Source organism: Aquarana catesbeiana, linkage group LG06 (genome assembly GCF_042186555.1).
Source record: "Aquarana catesbeiana isolate 2022-GZ linkage group LG06, ASM4218655v1, whole genome shotgun sequence".
Lineage (NCBI taxonomy): Eukaryota > Metazoa > Chordata > Amphibia > Anura > Ranidae > Aquarana > Aquarana catesbeiana.
In genome coordinates this window covers 69,150,434-69,171,486 of record NC_133329.1, presented here as the reverse complement: position 1 = coordinate 69,171,486, position 21,053 = coordinate 69,150,434, and the positions used below count along the sequence as shown (strand labels likewise).

Below are 21,053 nucleotides of genomic sequence, written 5' to 3'. Positions count from 1 at the left end.
CTCCTCCTCCTACTAATACCAATAATAGGGCACTCCTCCTCCTACTAATACCAATAGTGGGGTGCTACTCCTCCTACTGATACCAATAGTGGGGTGCTACTCCTCCTACTGATACCAATAATGGGGCACTCCTCCTCCTACTAATACCAATAATGGGGCACTCCTCCTCCTACTAATACCAATAATAGGGCACTCCTCCTCCTACTAATACCAATAATAGGGCACTCCTCCTCCTACTAATACCAATAGTGGGGTGCTACTCCTCCTACTGATACCAATAGTGGGGTGCTACTCCTCCTACTGATACCAATAATGGGGCACTCCTCCTCCTACTAATACCAATAATAGGGCACTCCTCCTCCTACTAATACCAATAGTGGGGTGCTACTCCTCCTACTGATACCAATAGTGGGGTGCTACTCCTCCTACTGATACCAATAATGGGGCACTCCTCCTCCTACTAATACCAATAATGGGGCACTCCTCCTACTAATACCAATAATGGGGCACTCCTCCTACTAATACCAATAATGGGGCACTCCTCCTCCTACTGACCACCAAACCTGAGGCCATATTTATTCTCACTAATGCTGGGCCCGGGACATTTTCTACCCCCACTGGCCAGAATCCGACCCTCCTAAAGTCTGAAGAACATTAGATTGGCCCTTTGCTTGAAAAGTTTGGAGACCCCTGCTGTAGAATAACATGCCGGGGAGTTTAGTGGCAGAAAAACGCCAGATGCCCCTGTAAAACCGTCCAGTGTTCATGATGCCTGAGTTTGCAGTAAATATACTAACCACAGGCGCGCGCACAGGGTGTGCCAGGTACGCCTGGGCACACTCTAATCACCACATGTAGTGCATATTTGCCCTGTTTGGGCCCCTATTTCATCAAATTAAACAAAAAAAAAAAAAACATGTTTTTTCTTTTTTCTGCTAAAAAAATTGTAAAAAAAAATATAAAAAAAAAATTAAATTGTAAAAAATACCCTACTGACACCAATCTCTGCCCTTATGACACCATCCACTGCTCTGCAGACACCGTCAGTATATATATATACACACACACACATACAGTATTGCCCCGTACGCACGGTCGGACTTTGTTCGGACATTCCGACAACAAAATCCTAGGATTTTTTCTGACGGATGTTGGCTCAAACTTGTCTTGCATACACACGGTCGCACAAAGTTGTCGGAAAATCCGATCATTCTGAACGCGGTGACGTAAAACACGTACGTCGGAACTATAAACAGGGCAGTGGCGGTTAGCTTTCATCTCTTTATTTATTCTGAGCATGCGTGGCACTTTGTCCGTTGGATTTGTGTACACACGATCGGAATTTCCAACAACGGATTTTGTTGTCGGAAAATTTTATATCCTGCTGTCCAACTTTGTGTGTCGGAAAATCCGATGGAAAATGTGTGATGGAGCCTACACACGGTCGGAATTTCCGACAACACGCTCCGATCGGACATTTTCCAGCGGAAAATCCGACCGTGTGTACGGGGCATATGTGTTTGAACCTTTGGTGCCCAGCTCACCTATAATACTAAGTCAAAGTCAAACTATTTACAACATGTTATGGACTTTAGTCAGATAAATCCGCAGTGTGCACATGTCACCAGCCATTTACTGCAGTATATACTGATTATAAACAGTGTCATTTCCCCCCTTGTGGGGGGACACATACAGTGAGTTTTGAGATCTGGGAAGAGTATGGGGGGGGGGGGGATAAGGAACACTAATTAACTTTTTTGTTAGCAATACTGAAAAAAATGTTTGATTACAATTTATATAATACTAAACTGTATTATGGCTTACATATGTGCATGTAGTTCTGCTTTAACCCTGGTTCACACTGAATGCGACTTTGAAATCATGCACATGAAGCAGCGCGATTTCAAAGTCGCAGGTCAGTTCGCTTTCAGGTGCCACTTGCCTGACAGCTGTGCGACTTCATGTACAGATGTCTATGCAAGTCGCACCCGATATGGCAAAAAATAGCGCAGGAACCTTTTTTCCAAATCGTTGCGGCACCGCAAAGTCGGAGTCGTACAGATTTGAACAGTGCCAACAATAGGGTGCGACTTGTCATGCGATTGGAAACGGTCAAATAGCATGACAGGTTGCACCGCTGTGAACGGGGGGGCTTTAAGACCAATCCAAGTATGGAGGAAAAAAAAATAGCAAAAAAATAGCAAAAAACCCCTGCAGTGAGACCTCCCCCCCTCTAGGGGAACTGAAGAGGATGTAATACTTAACCACCTAAAGACCAGCGCACGCCGATATACATCGGCAGGATGGCACGGCTGGGCAAAGTAACGTACCGTACTTTAATCTCTCCGCCGTGCGCGCCTGCCGCGAGCTCCATGACCGTGCCCGCGGGACCCGCAGACTCGATGTCCGCCGGGTGCCCGCAATCATGTCACTTGGCTGAAGAACGGGGAGATGCTAGCGTAAACACAGCATCTCCCCGTTCTGCCTAGTGACAGGACACTGATCACAGCTCCCTCTCATCGGGAGCAGCGATCAGTGTCGTGTCACTGCTAGCCCCTCCCCCCCACAGTTAGAATCACTCCCCAGGACACACTTCCCCGCCCCCTAGTGGTCAACCCCTTCACTGCCAGTGACATTTATGCAGTACTCTATTGGCATTTACCATTGGGAGCTTATATCATATTGCTTCACCAGTCTCATTATCTAGCGCGACTTTTTGTCTTTTCGTTTCTGTTTAGTGTCGTATTACACTTTTAGTCGCAGCTCATTCCTTTTTACACTTTTTAGCGCAATTTTTCCCTTTTGCATTTGCACAGTAATCAGTGCATTTTTATATATAGCAGTGATCGCTGTATTAATGCCAATGGTCCCAAAAATGTGTCAACATTGTCCGATGTGTCCGCCATAATGTCGAAGTCACGATATAAATCGCTGATCGCCGCCATTACTAATAAAAAAAAAAAATATTAATTAAAAATGCCATAAAACTATCCCCTATTTTGTAGATGCTATAACTTTTGCACAAACCAATCAATAAACGCTTATTGCGAATTTTTTTTTTTTTTTTTACCAAAAATATGTAGAAGAATACGTATCGGCTTAAACTGAGGAAAAAGAATGTTTTTTTTATATATTTTTTGGGGATATTTTTTATAGCAAAAAGTAAAAAATATTGCTTTTTTTAAAAAATCGTCACTCTATTTTTGTTGATAGCGCAAAAAATAAAAACCGCAGAGGTGATCAAATACCACCAAAGAAAGCTCTATTTGTGGGAAAAAAAAGGACGTCAATTTTGTTTGGGAGCCATGTCGCACGACCGCGCAATTGTCAGTTAAAGCGATGCAATGCCGAATCGCGAAAGGCGCCTGGTCATTTGGCAGCCAAATCCTCCAGGGCTGAAGTGGTTAACCCGTGCTTTGTTTTTCTCCATTTCTCCCTAAGGCTCCATTCACACCTATGCATTTTTAGCGCTTTTTGCATTTTGCAGATTTGCACTACAGTCCATTTAACATGGTTTCCTATGGAACACGTTCTATAATGCAAATCTGCAAAATGCAAAAAGCACTAAAAATGCATAGGTGTGAATCCAGCCTAAGGCTGGATTCACACCTATGCATGTTGCTTTTGAGCGTTTTTGGAGGTTTTTTTTCATGCTTGCCGCGTTTTTGAGCCGCGTTTTTGCCGCGTTTTTGCCGCGATTTTGCCGCGATTTTGCCGCGATTTGCGTTTTGCGTTTTTTTTTTTTTTTTTTTTTTTTTTCATTTTTTTTTACAGTCTTACAAAAAAATTACAAAAAAAAAAAAAAAAAAACGGCAAAAACGCACCAAAAACGCATCAAAAACGCATCAAAAACGCTGCAAAAAAGGTGCACTTGCGTTTTTGATGCTTGTCCATTGAAAACCATTACATGCAAAACGCTGCATTTTGCATGAGAAAAAGTCCCCGACCCTTTCCAAAAACGCGGAGATACAAAAAAGCATTGATGTGAACATGTTCCATAGGAACCCATGTTAAAAAATTCCCGTGCATTTCTGCAAAATGCAAAATGCATCAAAAAACGCGCTAGTGTGAATGGGGCCTCACACTGGGCATTCCCTCGCCATCATTGTGTACAATGCAAGGCCATTAATTCTACATTGTACATGAAAGAGGCTGGTGTGCTACCGCAGCCAGGGGCACCTTAGACTAGGTTCACAAGGCTTCACTGCTGGTTTCCCTTAGGCAAGATGGCGGCGCCAGCACCCGAGAATCAATTCAAGAATTGCCTCGAGCGAGTACAGCGCTGGATCCATGGACAGGTAAGTGTCCTAATAGTAAAAGTCAGCAGCTGCCAGCTCAGTGGCGGCCGCTCAAGCAGAGCGCACGGGTGTCGCCCCCACTAATCCATGCGCCCCGGACCCCTAATCTACATGCAGGGCTCCAGACGCATGGAATTGAATGGGGTTTTTTGTGGTTTTTTTTTTTTTATGTACATGATTTGAGTCTAATGCCCCGTACACACGGTCGGATTTTCCGACGAAAAATGTGTGATAGGACCTTGTTGTCGGAAATTCCGACCGTGTGTAGGCTCCATCACACATTTTCCATCAGATTTTCCGACACACAAAGTTTGAGAGCAGGCTATAAAATTTTCCGACAACAAAATCCGTTGTCGGAAATTCCGATCGTGTGTACACAAATCCGACGGACAAAGTGCCACGCATGCTCAGAATAAATAAAGAGATGAAAGCTATTGGCCACTGCCCTCGTTTATAGTCCCGACGTACGTGTTTTACGTCACCGCGTTTAGAACGATCGGATTTTCCGACAACTTTGTGTGACCGTGTGTATGCAAGACAAGTTTGAGCCAACATCCGTCGGAGAAAATCCTAGGATTTTGTTGTCGGAATGTCCGAACAAAGTCCGACCGTGTGTACGGGGCATGAGGCTCTAATTGGCTTAAAAAAAAAAAAAAAAGGGTGGGCTCTGCCCACCCAGTTCTGTGACAATAGCGAATTATTATTCACTATTGTCTTCCTGCGTCTCCTCCTGCCCAATCAGGAATTGGGTCCTGAGACCCGATTGGCCCCGAGGAGAAGCTACTGGATTGGCCGGAGCAGAAGCAGGGAGGAAGAGGAGGAAATGCAGAGGGAAGCCGCCCAGGACCCGGATGGGGGTAAGTGCGAGGCTGGCGGATGGATAGACGGGGGGGGGGGGATGACTGAATGACCGACCAACGTGGGGGGGTGGGCGTGGTGGTTTGTTTGCCGCCCCCTCAAAATATGGACTGGCCGCCACTGTGCCAGCTACTGACTTTTAATATTTTGTGGGTGGGGGCTCCTCTTTAAAGAAACACATCAGCCATAAAATAAAGTCCTATAACCAAGGACTAATGCGGGGAGTTTATGCATAACACTCCCTACAAATCTGTTAATATCTCCCCCTCCCTTTGTGTGAGGGTGGGGCACCTACCTCCGTCTTGTTGATTCTCTTATATGTTGCAAGGAATGTAAACAAATAAAACTTACCTGTGTGTTGCAAGAAAATCAGCCATAAGAATCCCAGAGGAGACATTTCTTTTCCTAGGAGGGTGGAGATTTTCTTCTCATTGTCACGCCTTTCGTCTCTTTATCATTAGCTGAATCAGCTATTCGTGCTATTTTCCAAAATTAGAAATGTAAATCTATATTTAAACACAAGTAAAAAAAGCTTGTAAAAAATAAGGGTTTGCTATCCCGATAGAAGGTAGAAACTAGTTTCTTTCACTTTTGTTTTCTTTCTCCTCCTTCCCCCAGCTCTACTGCACTGAGTTTAGAGCCAATGACATTCCCGGCATAGACAGGATAGAGAATAGACAGGATAGAGAATAGACGGGATAGAGAATAGACGGGATAGAGAATAGACGGGATAGAGAATAGACGGGATAGAGAATAGACGGGATAGAGAATAGACAGGATAGAGAGACATACTACTGAATCCCATCCATTCCATACTAAACACATACTTATCAATATGTAATATTCATTACAATTACAAATCAATGACCGAGAATCACATGTCTTTATTTAGAATATTCATATAAAAAGCAGACCATCATTATTTTGGCATATTTTTGGTTATTAAACGGCAAAAAATATTCTACCCTAATTATATCTACAAAAATATATATCTATAAAGGTGCTGCTACTTCTATAAGCCTGAATACACGACTTGCAAACGCACTATATTACCAAAAGTATTGGTAAGCCTGCCTTTACATGAACTTTTTTTTTTTTCCTCTCCAAAACACAGTTTATTTGTAAGTACAACATATAAGCACGGTTAGGGTGACCACATTTCCAAATTGCCATTCAGGGACACCCCCCCCCCCCCCCACCCGCCCAAAAAAGATGTTTTTTTGATACTTTTTTTTGCCAATTGTTGGGAAAAAAAAGCAAACAGTGGTAACCAGTTTAGACAGGTGGTATGCAATGTGCACCTGCTTTAACTAAGTCACTTAGTGACAATGGCGTACTTTGTACATCACTTACTCCGCAGAACGGAGGGGGATACGGAGGAAGAACGGAGGGGGACAGCAGAACGGAGGGGGATACGGAGGAAGAACGGAGGGGGACAGCAGAACGGAGGGGGACACGGAGGAAGAACGGAGGGGGACATGGAGGGAGAATGGAGGGGGACAGCAGCAGAACGGAGGGGGACAGCAGAATGGAGGGGGACACGGAGGAAAACTGGAGGGGGACAGTAGCAGAACGGAGGGGGACACGGAGGAAGAACGGAGGGGGACAGCAGCATAACGGGGGGGACACGGAGGAAGAACAGAGGGGGACAGCAGCAGAACGGAGGGGGACACGGAGGAAGAACAGAGGGGGACAGCAGCAGAACGGAGGGGGACACGGAGGAAGAATGGAGGGGGACACGGAGGAAGTACGAAGGGGGACAGCAGCAGAATGGAGGGGGACAGCATCAGAACGGAGGGGGACACGGAGGAAGAACGGAGGGGGGACAGCAGAACGGAGGAGGACAGCAGAACGGAGGGGGACACGGAGGAAGAACGGAGGGGGACAGCAGAACGGAGGGGGACACGGAGGAACGAACGGAGGGGGACAGCAGAACGGAGGGGGACAAGGAGGAAGAATGGAGAGCGGCTGCAGGAGTAGTCGGCGGCGGCCCTGGCCGGGACTGGCACTGACTGAACACAGGCTGGATGATCCTTACCACCTGTAAGTGACTGTGGCTCTGTCTGGTGTGGTGTCTGTGGCTGGCTGCTCTCTCTCTCTCTCTCTCGGAGGCGCGCTGCTCAGCCGTAGGGTGTGGGTGCCCACACTGACTGCCCATGTGTCAGCCCTCAGCTGATGTCACTGGTTGCTAGACGCGGGGCGGACCTAGCCTAGCAACCATGCTATGATGTGTCTTGTGTTACTGTGTGTAGTGACAGTGTGTAATGTTATAAGGGTGGCGGGCGGCGGACTGGCGGTGTGTAAATGTTTATAAGGGTGGCGGACTGGCTCAGCTGGCTCGCGGTGTGGTTTTTTTTTTCATTCCGGGACACTGTATTGTCCCGGAATGAAGGTGCCTGGGACATGGGACAAAAATCAGAAAGAAGAAGAAGGGACAATCCCGGGCAATCCGGGACACGTGGGCACCCTAAGCACGGTACATGTCATGTAGTAAAATAGAAGAATACACACATATCACATAAAGGTGACTTATTCTAGGTGTCCTTTCACAATGAAGTCCGTCCTTTCTATATTAACAAAACATACTTATCAGATTTAATGTTTCTACGCTAAAGAATCTCCAGAACATTCAACAGTCCATAATATAATATGGTGTATTTCTTGTCTATGGCCTAGGACACTACTCAACCCCCAATATATGTTCAGGTGAGTAAGTTTACCCATTACAGGTGTCTGGGGTGTCAAGCCACCTATCCCAAACCTTGTTATATTTGACAGGACAACCCCTATGACGGTATATAACTTTCTTGTATGGTAAATTCAGATTTATTTCCCTAATCCAGTCCTGAATAGTTAGGGGGAGCAGTTCGCATCCACAGTTTAGCTACAATTTTCCGTGCGCTAAAAAGGGTTTCGCGCAAGAAGATGGCTAGGAACTTATCTATTGAAACATCTGGGAGCAGGCCTAGTAAGCAGGATTTAGGGTCCAGCTGTAAAGGTGAGCACATATGGTCATGTAGAAATTGTATGATCTGTGTCCAAAAGCTCTGGATCACCGGGCATGACCATAGTAAATGGTAGAATGTGCACGGATAGTCAGCACATCTTGGACAATTTGGGTTATAATTTGTGCGGTATTTGGCTATTCTTGCTGGTGTAAGGTAAGATTTGTGTATGATATACAGTTGAACTTTAATGGCATCCCAGTCTTAAAGCCTCATACACACTATTATGCATAGCTCCCAACTGTCCCTGATTTCGAAGGACTGTCCCTAATTTGGAGCAATGTCCCTCTGTCCCTCTTTCCCCCTCATTTGTCCCTCATTTTGGTCTGATCTATATAGTTGTATAAAAAATTCACTTTTTATCTTTCAAAAAGTGTTTCCCAGTGCTAAACCTTTCCTCCGATTTCTAAATTGCTGCATTTATAAATGTTAAAAGCCAATATAAAGGAATAGAAGTGGAAAAAAGCCCTTGTGGATTTAATTAACCTTTTTTTTTGGTTAATTCTCCTTTAAGGGTGTGTGACAGGGGGGCGTGTCCTATGCCTACATATGTTTTCTAGTAGGTATCCCTCATTCCCATCTCAAAATGTTGGGAGGTATGTATTATGCCCTGTACATACGGTCTGATTTTCCGACGGAAAGTGTTCGATGGGAGCTTGTTGTCGGGAAATCCGACCGTGTGTAGGCTTCATCGGACATTTTCCATAGGAAAATCCGACCGTGTGTACGGGGCATAATACATACCTCCCTACATTTTGAGATGGGAATGAGGGACACCTACTAGCAAACATATGTAGGCATAGGACACACCCTCCTGTCACACCCCTTTAAAGGAGAATTAACCAAAAAAAAAAGGTTAATTAAATCCACAAGGGCTTTTTTCCACTACTATTCCTTTATATTGGCTTTTAACATTTATAAATGTCGTCACACAAAATTTGAGATCTGGATCTCAAATTTTCCGACAACAAGCTCCGTTGTTCCGTTGTCGCAAATTCTGATCATGTGTACACAATTCCGACGCACAGAGTTCCACACATGCTCAGAATCAAGCAGAAGAGCCGCACTGGCTACTGAACTTCATTTTGCTCAGCTCGTCGTACGTGTTGTACCTCACCGCGTTCTTGACGTTCGGAATTTCCGACCAACTTTGTGTGACCGTGCAAGACAAGTTTGAGCCAATCATCCATCAGAAAAAAAACATGGATTTCGGAATGTGCGATCGTGTGTACAGAGCATTAGTTTTTCTGCAGATTTTTGTCTTCAGATTTACCAAAATGTAGTGCAAGGGCCTGCCTGATTGCATGCAAATTGAAACCGTAGTGCCCCGTACACACGATAGGATTTTCCGACAACAAAATCCATGAATTTTTTCCGACAGATGTTGGCTCAAACTTGTCTTGCATACACACGGTCACACAAATCTTGTCGGAAATTCTGAACGTCAAGAACGCGGAAACACGAAAATAAACCAGAAGGACACAGGGGTCACACGTATTTGACATCATTTCAGATACATAGCTACGCACACCGGAAGGTTTTTCCAGAATCGTACGACAAAAATCTTACTTTTCGTAGAGCACTGTTGTATTCGATATTAGTTTTATGCAACAGAATGCGAACGATACGTCGTACGATAATCAGAACATGTGTACGAGGCATAAGGCCTATACACACGATCCGATTGTTGGCAGGGGATTGTCTGTTGACATTCTGTTGTCCTAAAATCTGACCGTTAGTATGCTCCTTTTGACAAATGCTGTCCAACTTTTGTTGGATGACATGCTAGTAAATTTTGGGTGGACAACGGTTTGTTGTCAGATTTTCTGATGGTCAGTACACAAATCTGTCACACAAAAGTCAAAAAATCAAACACGCATGCTCAGAATCAATGCTCAACACGAATTTAGCAGAAGGGGCCCAAAAGGGTGGCGCTCAGGAGCTCAAATTCCTCGTAGTACATCACTACGTTCGTGTTTGTTGCATGAAAATTGTGTACTGTTATGCTACGTACACACGGTCGGACTTTCCGGCGGACTTGGTCCGGCACACTTTCTGACGGACTTTGTCCGCCAGGTGCGCCGGACTTTAAAACGGATGGACTTGCCCACACACGACCGGACTTTTCCGGCGGGCTAAGTCCGCCCGTCTTTCCGACGGACTTTCGCCGGAGGTACGGCGGACTTTCAGAATGAACGGACTTGCCCACACACGGACAAGTCCGTTCATTTTGAACGTGACTCATGTGCGACGGGACTAGAAAAGGAAATCAATCTTGCCGCTTTTATCGGCAAGATTGACACCTTGCGAGCCCTGTCGCGGGGCATACCAGGCCCTTAGGTCTGGTATAGATTATAAAGGGGAACCCCCTACGCCGAAAAAAACGGCGTGGGGTTCCCCCAAAGATCCATACCAGACCCCGATCCGAGCATGCAGCCCGGCCGGTCAGGAAAGGGGGTGGGGACGAGCGAGCGCCCCCCCCCCTCCTAAACCGTACCAGGCCGCATGCCCTCAACATGGGGGGGGTGCTTTGAGGGAGGGGAGCGCCCTGCGGGGCCCCCCACCCCAAAGCACCTTTTCTCCATGTTGATGAGGACAAGGGCCTCTTCCCGACAACCCTGGCCGTTGGTTGTCGGGGTCTGCGGGCGGGGGGGCTTATCGGAATCCGGGAGCCCCCTTTAATAAGAGGGCCCCCAGATCCCGCCCCCCCACCCTATGTGAATGAGTATGGGGTACATGGTACCCCTACCCATTCACCTAGGGAAAAAGTGTCAATAATAAAACACACTACACAGGTTTTTAAAATAATTTATTAAACAGCTCCGGGGGGTCTTCCTCCAGCTTCGGGGGTTCCTCCGGTTCCTCTTCTCCCGGCGTCCGGTTGGTTCTTCTCCGCTCTCTTCTCCCGGTGTTCCAGTTCTTCGGCCGGCTCCTCTGCTGTCTTCAGGTAGCTCTCTTGCCAGCAGAGGTCCGGGCTTCTGGGCTTCTTGGCTTCTTCCCTCTTCTCTTCTCCAGATGTTGACACGACGCTCTCTCCGGCTGGACTGCTCTCTGAGGGCTCCGTTGTGACTTATATAGGCGGAGACCCCGCCCCCTAATGATGTCACAGTCCCTGGGCATGCTGGGACTGTGACGTTTTAGGGGCCGTGGTCACCGGGCGATATTGACCACGCCCCCTAATGATGTCACAGTCCCAGCATGCGCCTACACACGGGCGGATTGTCCGGCACACTCTGGTCCGCCGGACCAAGTCCGCCGGAAAGTCCGACCGTGTGTACGCGGCATTAGTATGCAAGACAAACTCCTGGCACACGCCCTTTTGACAAAAATCAGACACTCGGTTGGCCAACAATCGTATCGTGTGTACGAGGCTTAAGTCTATAGGAAGAGCTCTAATTCATCCCAAAGGTTTTCTATCGGGTTGAGGTCAGGGCTCTGTGCAGGCCAGTCAAGTTCCTCCACCCCAAACTCGCTCATCCATGTCTTTTTGGACCTTGCTTTGTGCACTGATGCAGTCATGTTGGAACAGGAAGGGGCCATCTCCAAACTGTTCCCACAAAGTTGGGAGCATGAAATTGTCCGCCTTAAGAGTTCCCTTCACTGGAACTAAGGGGCCAAGCCTAACCCTTGAAAAACAACCCCACACCATAATCCCCCCTCCACCAAATGATTTTGACCAGTGCACAAAGCAAGGTCCATTAAGACATGGACGAGCAAGTGTTGGGTGGAGGAACTTAACTGGCCTGCACAAAGTCCTGACCTCAACCCGATAGAACACCTTTGGGATGAATTAGAGCGAAGACTGTGAGCCAGGCCTTCTCATCCAACATCAGTGCCTGACCTCACAAATGCACTTCTGCAAGAATGGTCAAACACTCCCATAGACACACTCCTAAACCTTGTGGACAGTCTTCCCAGAAGAGTTAAAGCTGTTATAGCTGCAAAGGGTGGGCCAACTCAATATTGAACTCTACAGACTAAGACTGGGATGCTATTAAAGTTCATGTGTGTGTAAAGGCAGGCGTCCCAATACTTTTGGTAATATAGTGTATAGAAAAGAAATAAGTACGCAACCTCTTATCCAATGCTTGTGTTATAATGAATAGCATAAATTTGAACCATCAAGATTCTGAATACCAAAACAGTATAGATTATAAAATCAATCCTAACTTATTCAATCCACAGTAGGAAAAGTTAAAGTCCAATTGATTTATCCGTGCTCTTAAATAAACAGTGCTCCATAGACAAGTGCTCAGCAAGGTGCCTTCCTCATATATACACACACCTCTTACCAGAAGGATTGGATCTCAAATTATAGAGATCTAACTAAATTCCAACCTCCAGAGATATTCCACAAAATCCGGCTCCACCCGACGTGCTTCCCTATAACAGGCATCGACTGAGAACAGAGCCTCTGTTCCCAGTCGATGCCTGTTATGGGGAAATGCATCGGGTGGAGCCGGATTGGTGACGTCACTACGCAGGAGCCTGCTGGCAAGGCCCGTGACCGCGTTGTATATTTTTCTCTACTGCTTCTGATCTGTTTTTAATATGTACTGTAAGTGCAATGATACATTTTAAATAAATGATGGTTTTATATACTGCATTATGAAGCTTCTTCAATCCGTTATCCTCTATATATGAGAGAATCCATAGTGACACGTCTTGCATGGATCCAGTGGATACTTTGGACATATTGTAACAGTGGAGCTGTGATCATACACAGAGGGAGTGTTCTTAAATACCTCTGGAGGTTGTAATGGAGTGAGTTAGATCTCTATAATTTGGGATCCAATCCTTCTGGTAAGAGGCGTGTGTATATGTGGGGAAGGCACCTTACTGAGCACTTGTCTATGAAGCACTGATTATTTAAGAGCACGGATAAATCAATTGGACTTTCACTTTTCTTACTGTGGACTGAATATGTTTGCAATGATTTTAGGTCTAGGAAACACAACATTTCAGATGAATGTTGTTCAAAGTGAAAACAATCTGTACAGACCTCCAAACCTGGCACCCAAAGTGCTTCTACTGGTTTGGGCGTGTTGCTATTTGTAAAATGACCATTCTACCAAGAGTTCTCTATTTATTTAGAAACATACCAATAATAATTCTACAGAGTTTCTTTAAAACCCTGAATTCAACTCAAATGAAATTTATATGGGCCCACAAAAAACCCAGAGTCCGATTCACCTTACTCACACAACCCAAAGAAAGAGGAGGGATGGGCATTCCGGACTTCCGAACTTACTATTTAGCCTCACATGTTACCAGGACAGTTGACTGGCACTGCCATCACAAACTTAAAGATTGGGTAGAGCTGGAAGAGGTGCTAAGTCATACCTCCATCAGGTTCTCTCCATGGATCCCATGGACAAGCCATTCGGCAGCCATGAAATCACACCCCCTTAAAGGCACCACTTTAGCAATTTTCCATAAACGAACTAGACTCACAAACTTCTCTTCTCAACTAAGCCCACTCACCCCATTGCAGAATAACCCTGATTTCCTGCCGGGAATGGGAAACCATTCTTTACGATCCAATAACGCAAACAAACCCCTACTAGCTATGCAATGTTTCCATAATCAAGAGTTCAAAGACTACACAGACATTAAAGGAGAAAACCACCTCCCAGATCTGCCTTTGTGGACATATTTTCAATGCCGCAGCTACCTTAACCAAACAACAAAAAAAACTAACTTCAGTAGACCACTGACAGAAATAGAATTAGTTTGCAATGAAAAGGAACCTATCCCCAAAGCGACTTCACTTGCTTACAGATCGATTCAGAATGGAGGCGATGCAGTTGGGAACGGACTCAGAGAGAGCTGGTCATTAGCATTAGGTGGCTCACTTTCGGATACACAATGGAGAAAAGCATGCATTTTTGCTCATAAATGCTGTCTGAGCACAAGAATTCAGGAAACAGCATATAAGCTGCTTACTCAATGGTATGCCACACCAGTAAAGTTACATTCTTGGTTTCACGATTATCCAGACACTTGCTGGCGTTGTCATAACGATAGGTGCTCATTACTACACATATGGTGGCAATGCCCTGTGCTGAAACCTTTCTGGTCAGAGGTCAGGGAGAAGGTGTTTTTGATCACAGAGACAAAACTTTCACTAGACGCGGCGAGCTGTCTCCTCCATGTCACAGAATTTCCCATTAAAAAATACAAGCATTCGCTCTCCAAACACCTATTGAATGCTGCAAAAGCGCTTATTCCACTTTATTGGAAGTCTACAAAAATCCCAACCATTCAGGATTGGCTTTGTAAAATATCTGAGATATGTGAGATGGAGGAGACCATTGCCCAGGCAGGTGACAACGTGGAACGCTTCCACAAGACCTGGTCACCCTGGTTCTTATACAAATACTCTCAGGTATATTCAATCTATTAAATTCACACTAAGACCGTATGCCTTTACATGTATGCTCTCTATAGAGGACTTATTTACTCAACAGGTTTAGAAAATGGATTCTGATGTTCACCTTTGTCTGAATGATTGATACGATAAAACCTACTCTGGAAAATATCAAATAAGATTGGCGATCTATTGGTTGACCCAAACTTGCTATCTATACACTACTACTTTCTTTCTAACCTTTCTCTTTCCAAATTATTTCTTTCCCCCTTTCTTGAAGACAACCCTTATAATACGAGGTTCTTTGATACATTTTAAATGTGTTAACATACACAGAAGCTAAGATTTCAAAGTAGACAATAATTTACTACAATAAAATATTAATACAGCTAACTATAAGTTTACTTGCATATTTAATTTGTGTATTCTCATTGAGTGGAGCTGCGACTCCACAGTTGTATTTTTCTTACCTCAATAAACTTTGATGTTAAAAAAAAAAAAAGAATGTTGTTCAACGTTACTTTTGCTTTTAACATTCAAATTTAAAATAAATGGACTCTCCCAAACAAAAAACACATTTTGTCAAAAAAGAATGGCGGATCCCGACTTCCTAAGTTGGTATGACGCTCTGCCTGGACTGATTCCTGTGACGTCAGTGGAGAGTGGACTTCAAACCGCTCTCCACTGAAGATGGGTCACAGGAGTGCAAAACGAATTGCACTCCTGCGACCCTTAGGAAAAGCCCAGCCTAAAAAGCTCAGGCTGGAATTCTCCTTTAAGCCTGAACATCGCCTGTTGCCCAGTCAGCAAACACCTGAATTTGCGGGGCGTCCAACAGGATGTTCATACACTGAGTGCCCCACAATGCAGTGCGTGCCACACAGTGCAGTCTAGGGTGCTGATTGGCTGAAGCAATGTACCTGGCCACTGGTCAGGTGCAGGGCTTTGCCCAATCAGGGTACAGAGCACTGTCAGAGCCATGATTGGATAAAGTCATAATGACCTTACCCAATCATGGCTCAGAGATCATAGTCCCACCCCACACTATAAAAGGTTCCTTAGCACTGGAACCTTTTGCAATGTGTTGTTGGAGATATATATAGCAGTGCTCAATTTGCTACTAGCGAGTAAGTATTGTTTTTTGACTTATGCCTCGGACTTTGTTCGGACATTCCGACAACAAAATCCTAGGATTTTTTCCGACGAAAGTTGGTTCAAACTTGTCTTGCATACACACGGTCACACAAAGTTGTCGGAAAATCCGATCATTCTGAACGCGGTGACATAAAACCCGTACGTCGGGACTATCAACGGGGCAGTGGCCAATAGCTTTCATCTCTTTATTTATTCTGAGCATGCGTGGCACTTTGTCCGTCGGATTTGTGTACACACGATCGGAATTTCCGACAACGGATTTTGTTGTCGGAAAATTTTATAGCCTGCTCTCAAACTTTGTGTGTCGGAAAATCCGATGGAAAATGTGTGATGGAGCCTACACACGGTCGAAATTTCCGACAACAAGGTCCTATCACACATTTTCCGTCGGAAAATCCAACCGTGTGTACGGGGCATTAGAGTGTACAGTATTAGTGTAGTGTGAGTATAGTGTTTGAGTATAGTGTGTTAGTATAGTGTAAGTATACAGTAGTGTAGTGTGTCCGTATAGTATGTCAGTATACAGTGAGTATAGTGTAGTGTCAGTTTAGTACATTAGTGTAGTGCAGTATTTAACACAGCATTACATAATATTTAGTGCTGTATACAGTGCTATATACCTTTTTTTTTTGGCTGCTGCATTTTTTTTGTCCCCTGCCTTTTTTTTAAATTTTCAGCCGCATTTCTTCTGACAGCGACGCTGTTGTTTCCCCTTTTTTATTTATTATAGTTTTTACATTTCTGTCAGTGGCAGTCCTCGATTTGAATTGGTTGTATACCCGCACTGAAATTTTTATAAAAAAAACAAAAACAAAACGTAAGGCAAAGGCATAATGAGCTAGTATGCAGCGCATACTAGCTCATTATGAAATACTCACCTTAGAACGAGGCCTCAGCATCTAATCCCGGTCCACACCGAGGGAGCTGACACATTCCCTTGGCGTGCCCTCCGTGTTCGCAGCTCCGGCGCTGTGAGTGGCCAGGGACGCAATTACGTCACTCCTGCGCATGCGCACGGAAGTCTTATTCCTGGCAAGCCGGGCCTTCACAGCGCATGCGCCGCTGACGTCAGCGGATACATGCAAAGTAATCAGCTCCTAAACCGTATAGGTTTAGGAGATATTCATTTTACCTACAGGTAAGCCTTATTATAGGCTTACCTGTAGGTAAAAATGACAAATAAGGGTATACAACCGCTTTAACCACTTGCCCACCGCACTATAGCCGAATGACAGCTACAGTGCGGCTCCATAACTCTGGGAGGGCATACACTTACGTCCTCCCAGAGTCTTGCTCCCATGCGCCCCCTGGGGCACACACACGGGAACATCTGTGCTCGCCGGGTTCACGGGACGCGGCGCAGCACGGATCGCGGTAAAAGGCCATTGACAGTGGCCCTTTACCACGTGATCGCTCCGTCCAATGACGGAGCGATCACAAATGTCAACAAACCAGGGTCAAAGAAAGTTGAAAGCTCTCCTCTCCTCACACCGATACAGCGTAAGAGGAGAGGAGAGATCGCGTGACAAACTGTGAGTTCATAGTATATTTAGCAGTGCCCAGCAGTGCCCAACAGTGCTACATCAGTGCCCAACAGTGCTACATCAGTGCCATCTGTGCCACATCAGTTCCATCTGTGCCACATCAGTGCCATCTGTGCCACATCTGTGCCATCTCTGTGCTAATCAGTGCCATCAGAACCACACCAGAGCCACACCAGTGTCCATCAGTGCCACCTGTGCACCAGTGCCACCTGTGCCCATCAGTGCCACCTGTGCCCATCAGTGCTCATCTGCGCCTCTGCAGTGCCACATCAGTGCCGCCCTTGCCCACCAGTGCTGCCTGTGCCACCTCTGTGCTAATCAGTGCTACCAGAGCCACACCAGTGCAACCAGAGCTACACCAGTGCCGCTACAGTGCACACCAGTGCCACACCAGTCCCACCTGTGCCACACCAGTGCTACCTGTGCCCATCAGTGCCACCTGTGCCCATCAGTGCTCATCTGTGCCTCTGCGGTGCCACCTGGGCCCACCAGTGCCACCTGTGCCCACCAGTGCTGCCTGTGCCCACCAGTGCCACCACAGTGCAATCAGTGCCACTACACAGTACAATCAGTGCCACTACACAGTACAATCAGTGCCACTACAGTGCCAATTGGTGCCACTACTTTGCCAATCGGTTCCATCTGTGCCACTACCGTGCCATAAGTGCAACTCAGTGCCACTACAGTGCCCGATAGTGCACATCAGTACTCTGCAGTGCAGCCTCACCAGCCACCAGTATGGCAAAAAATATTTTACCAGTGAGGAGGCCTACCATCATCTAAGCATGACCGATGAGAGCAGCGGGGAGCTCTCTGAGTCTCAGTCTGATTCGGATTCAGCCTATGAACCCTTGACAAACAGTGGGTCTGATACAGCATTGGAAGAGGAACGTGTGCCCATGAAAAGAAGGCGTTCTGGCGTGGAGCAGCAGCCTACTACCAGCAGCGCAGGGCCATCAACCTCGAGCGCAGGGCCATCCACCTAAAGCGCAGTACCACTGCAACAAAGGCCAAGCACCAGTAGGGTGTCATCTCAGCCCCAAAGGGATAGGGGCCATGCCAGCCTTCCCTATGCCCTTCAAAACCCCCTGTGGCTTCCCACCAAATTCCGGAGCAGCAAACATCCCCCCTTTCACCACCCAGCCAGGTGTCCAGGTGAACACCAATGATTTTGCCATGCTTGATTTTTTTCATTTGATTTTCACCGAAGACTTACTATCGTCCATTGTGGCCCAGTGCAACCTCTATGCACAGCAGCACATAGTAAGCAACCCTGGTTCTAGTTACGCCCGTCCCTTTGAGTAGAGAGAACTTACCTTAGAGGAATTCAAAATTTTTTTAGGCCTAACTTTTAATATGGGACTCACAAAAAAAACAAATTGTACTCCTATTGGTCTACCAACCCCATCCACCACATGCCACTCTTCTCAACCATCATGCCAAGATCAAGATACCTTATGATTATGCAGTTCCTCCACTATAATGACAACACCCAGTGCCCTCCCCGAAATGACCCAGCTTTTGACAAATTATTTAAAATTTGGGCACTCCTAAATCATTTCTCTGAAAATTTCCCCCAGTTATATACCCCCCGAACAGTATATCTCCGTGGATGAGTCCCTTATAAAATTCTCAGGCAGGCTGGGCATCAAACAATTTATCCCCAGCAAAAAGGCCCCATATGGGTTAAAATGTACAAACTTCGTGACTGAGCAACGGGGTACATCTACTTCTTCCTGGTGTATGAAGGGAAGGACTCCCAACTGCATCCCCCTGAATGCCCAGAGTATATTGGAGCCAGTGGAAGAGTTGGCTGGGAGCTTGTCTATCCACTCCTTGGAAAGGGATACAATCTTTATGTGGATAATTTTTATACGAGCATGCCCCTCTTCCGCAACCTTCACCGGAGGCACATCCCAGCATGTGGTACAGTAAGAGCCAATAGAAGGGGCTTCCCGCAAAAACTCGTCAATGAAAGGCTACGACGAGGGAGATGGCATATTTGTGGAACCAGGAGCTATTGGCTGTCAAGTGGAGGGACAGATGAAACGTCCACATGCTCACGACAATCCATAATGACACCTACGTGGAAGTCTGCAGAAGAAATGGCCCAATCCAGAAACCTGCTTGTATCTATGACTATAATTTGTTTATGAGGGAGTGGACTTCAATGATCAGATGATTAAACCCTACCTTCCCACAAGAAAATCCCGTCATTGGTATAAAAAAGTGTCCATTTATTTTTTCAGTTTGGCCATGTATAACACATGTTATTTACAAAAAATCTACCGAGACCCCCGTATCCTATCTTCACTACCAGGAACAAGTAATCTCCGCACTTTTGTACCCTGAAAGCCCACCAGAAAATATTTGCTCTGATTCCGTGAGCAGACTCTAGGAACGCCACTTTCCTGAGAAAACCCCCCCCCGTGAAACAGGCCACAGACGTCAGAAGAAATGCTGGGTGTGCTTCAGAAGAGGAGTTAGAAGAGACACCACGTATTATTGTCCCCGATGTCCTTCCCAACCAGGCCTCTGTATAGGTGAATGTTTCCTCCGTTACCATACTTCTCTACATTATTAGGGAAGTATGGTAAATGTAATTCTCATTTCCTGTCATTTTCCTCCACACCCCATATGCCACTGCACTGAACCTGACTTACCTCAGCCTTGTCTGGAACTGACCCTGGCCTGTTATATGACCAAGCTTCTGCCTAACACTAAAACTGTACCTACCTCTGCCTTCTCCGGAACTGACCCTGGCCTGTTATACGACCAAGCTTCTGCCTAACGCTAAACTGTACTTACCTCTGCCTGCTCTGGAACTGACCCTGGACTGTTTAACCACATTTTTTGCCTGCCTCTTGGACTGATCATTTACCCTGCTATGCTAGTGGGAACACAGGGATCTCACATATGTGAGGGGCTCCAGAAATGTTTTTCTGGATGAAGAAAACTAATTTTTTAGTTTTCTCATTCCAGGATTTAGGGTCTGTAGACTCGGAGGCTTCAAAGAGATTTGGGTGGGAGAAGCCTCTACTCCTGTCCCCATTCTTTCCTGGCCTGCTACTTGGACCATGTTCCTGCTTACTACCAGGACCAATATTTTGGCACTGCTGGCAATGTCTCTACTTGCACTGACCTTGGACTGTATATGGACAGTATCCCTGCCTGTACTGGCTATGGACAATATTCCTGCCTGCTGCCTGGACAATTATATTCACTGTCGCTGACCACGTCCCTGCCTGCTGCCTGGATCAGGGCTCTCCTCCTGTGGACAACTGCACTACTAAAACCACAGTTAATCTTTTGTTTACCCTTTGCTCAGCAGAATGTATTTTAAGGTGTAATTCTTGGTATGTTCATGCTATGTGTTAGAAATATGAAGGGCCTTCAAAAATGTGATAGATTGTAAGGAAATTAGATGTGTAATCTATGCTCCTAGAACGCCTGAATGTGCTACTTCAATGTTGGGCCTCTGTATGTGGCCAGGCTGTGTAAAAGTCTCACACATGTGGTATCACCATACTCAGGAGGAGTAGCAGAATATATTTTGGGGTGTCATTTGTGGAATGTACATGCCATGTGAGAGAAATAACCAGTTATAATGACAATTTGGTGTGAAAAAAAAGAAAAATAAATCTTCATTTTGCAAACAATTGTGGGAAAAAAATGACAACTTCAAAAAACTAACCAAGACTCTTACTAAATACCTTGGAATGTTTACTTTTCAAAAAGGGGTCATTTTGTGGGTATTTGTACTTTCCTGGCTTGTTAGGGTCTCAAGAAATGAGACTCAGAAACTCAGTACATCAGGTGTGAT

General features: G+C 45.7%; 1 protein-coding gene across 2 annotated transcripts in view; it reads right to left on the bottom strand.

The window, feature by feature from the left end:
• Positions 1-5,767, bottom strand: part of LOC141148593 (tapasin-like) — a 51,251-nt gene extending 45,484 nt beyond the window's left edge. The window contains exon 1 of one of the 2 annotated variants that reach the window (XM_073636189.1): positions 5,508-5,767. In XM_073636189.1, coding sequence (XP_073492290.1) covers positions 5,508-5,553 — 46 coding nt within the window. In that variant the 5' untranslated portion in view covers positions 5,554-5,767. The remainder of the gene's footprint in view (positions 1-5,507) is intronic. The other variant, XM_073636188.1, reaches the window with a different exon arrangement.
• Positions 5,768-21,053: the final 15,286 nt, after the last annotated feature.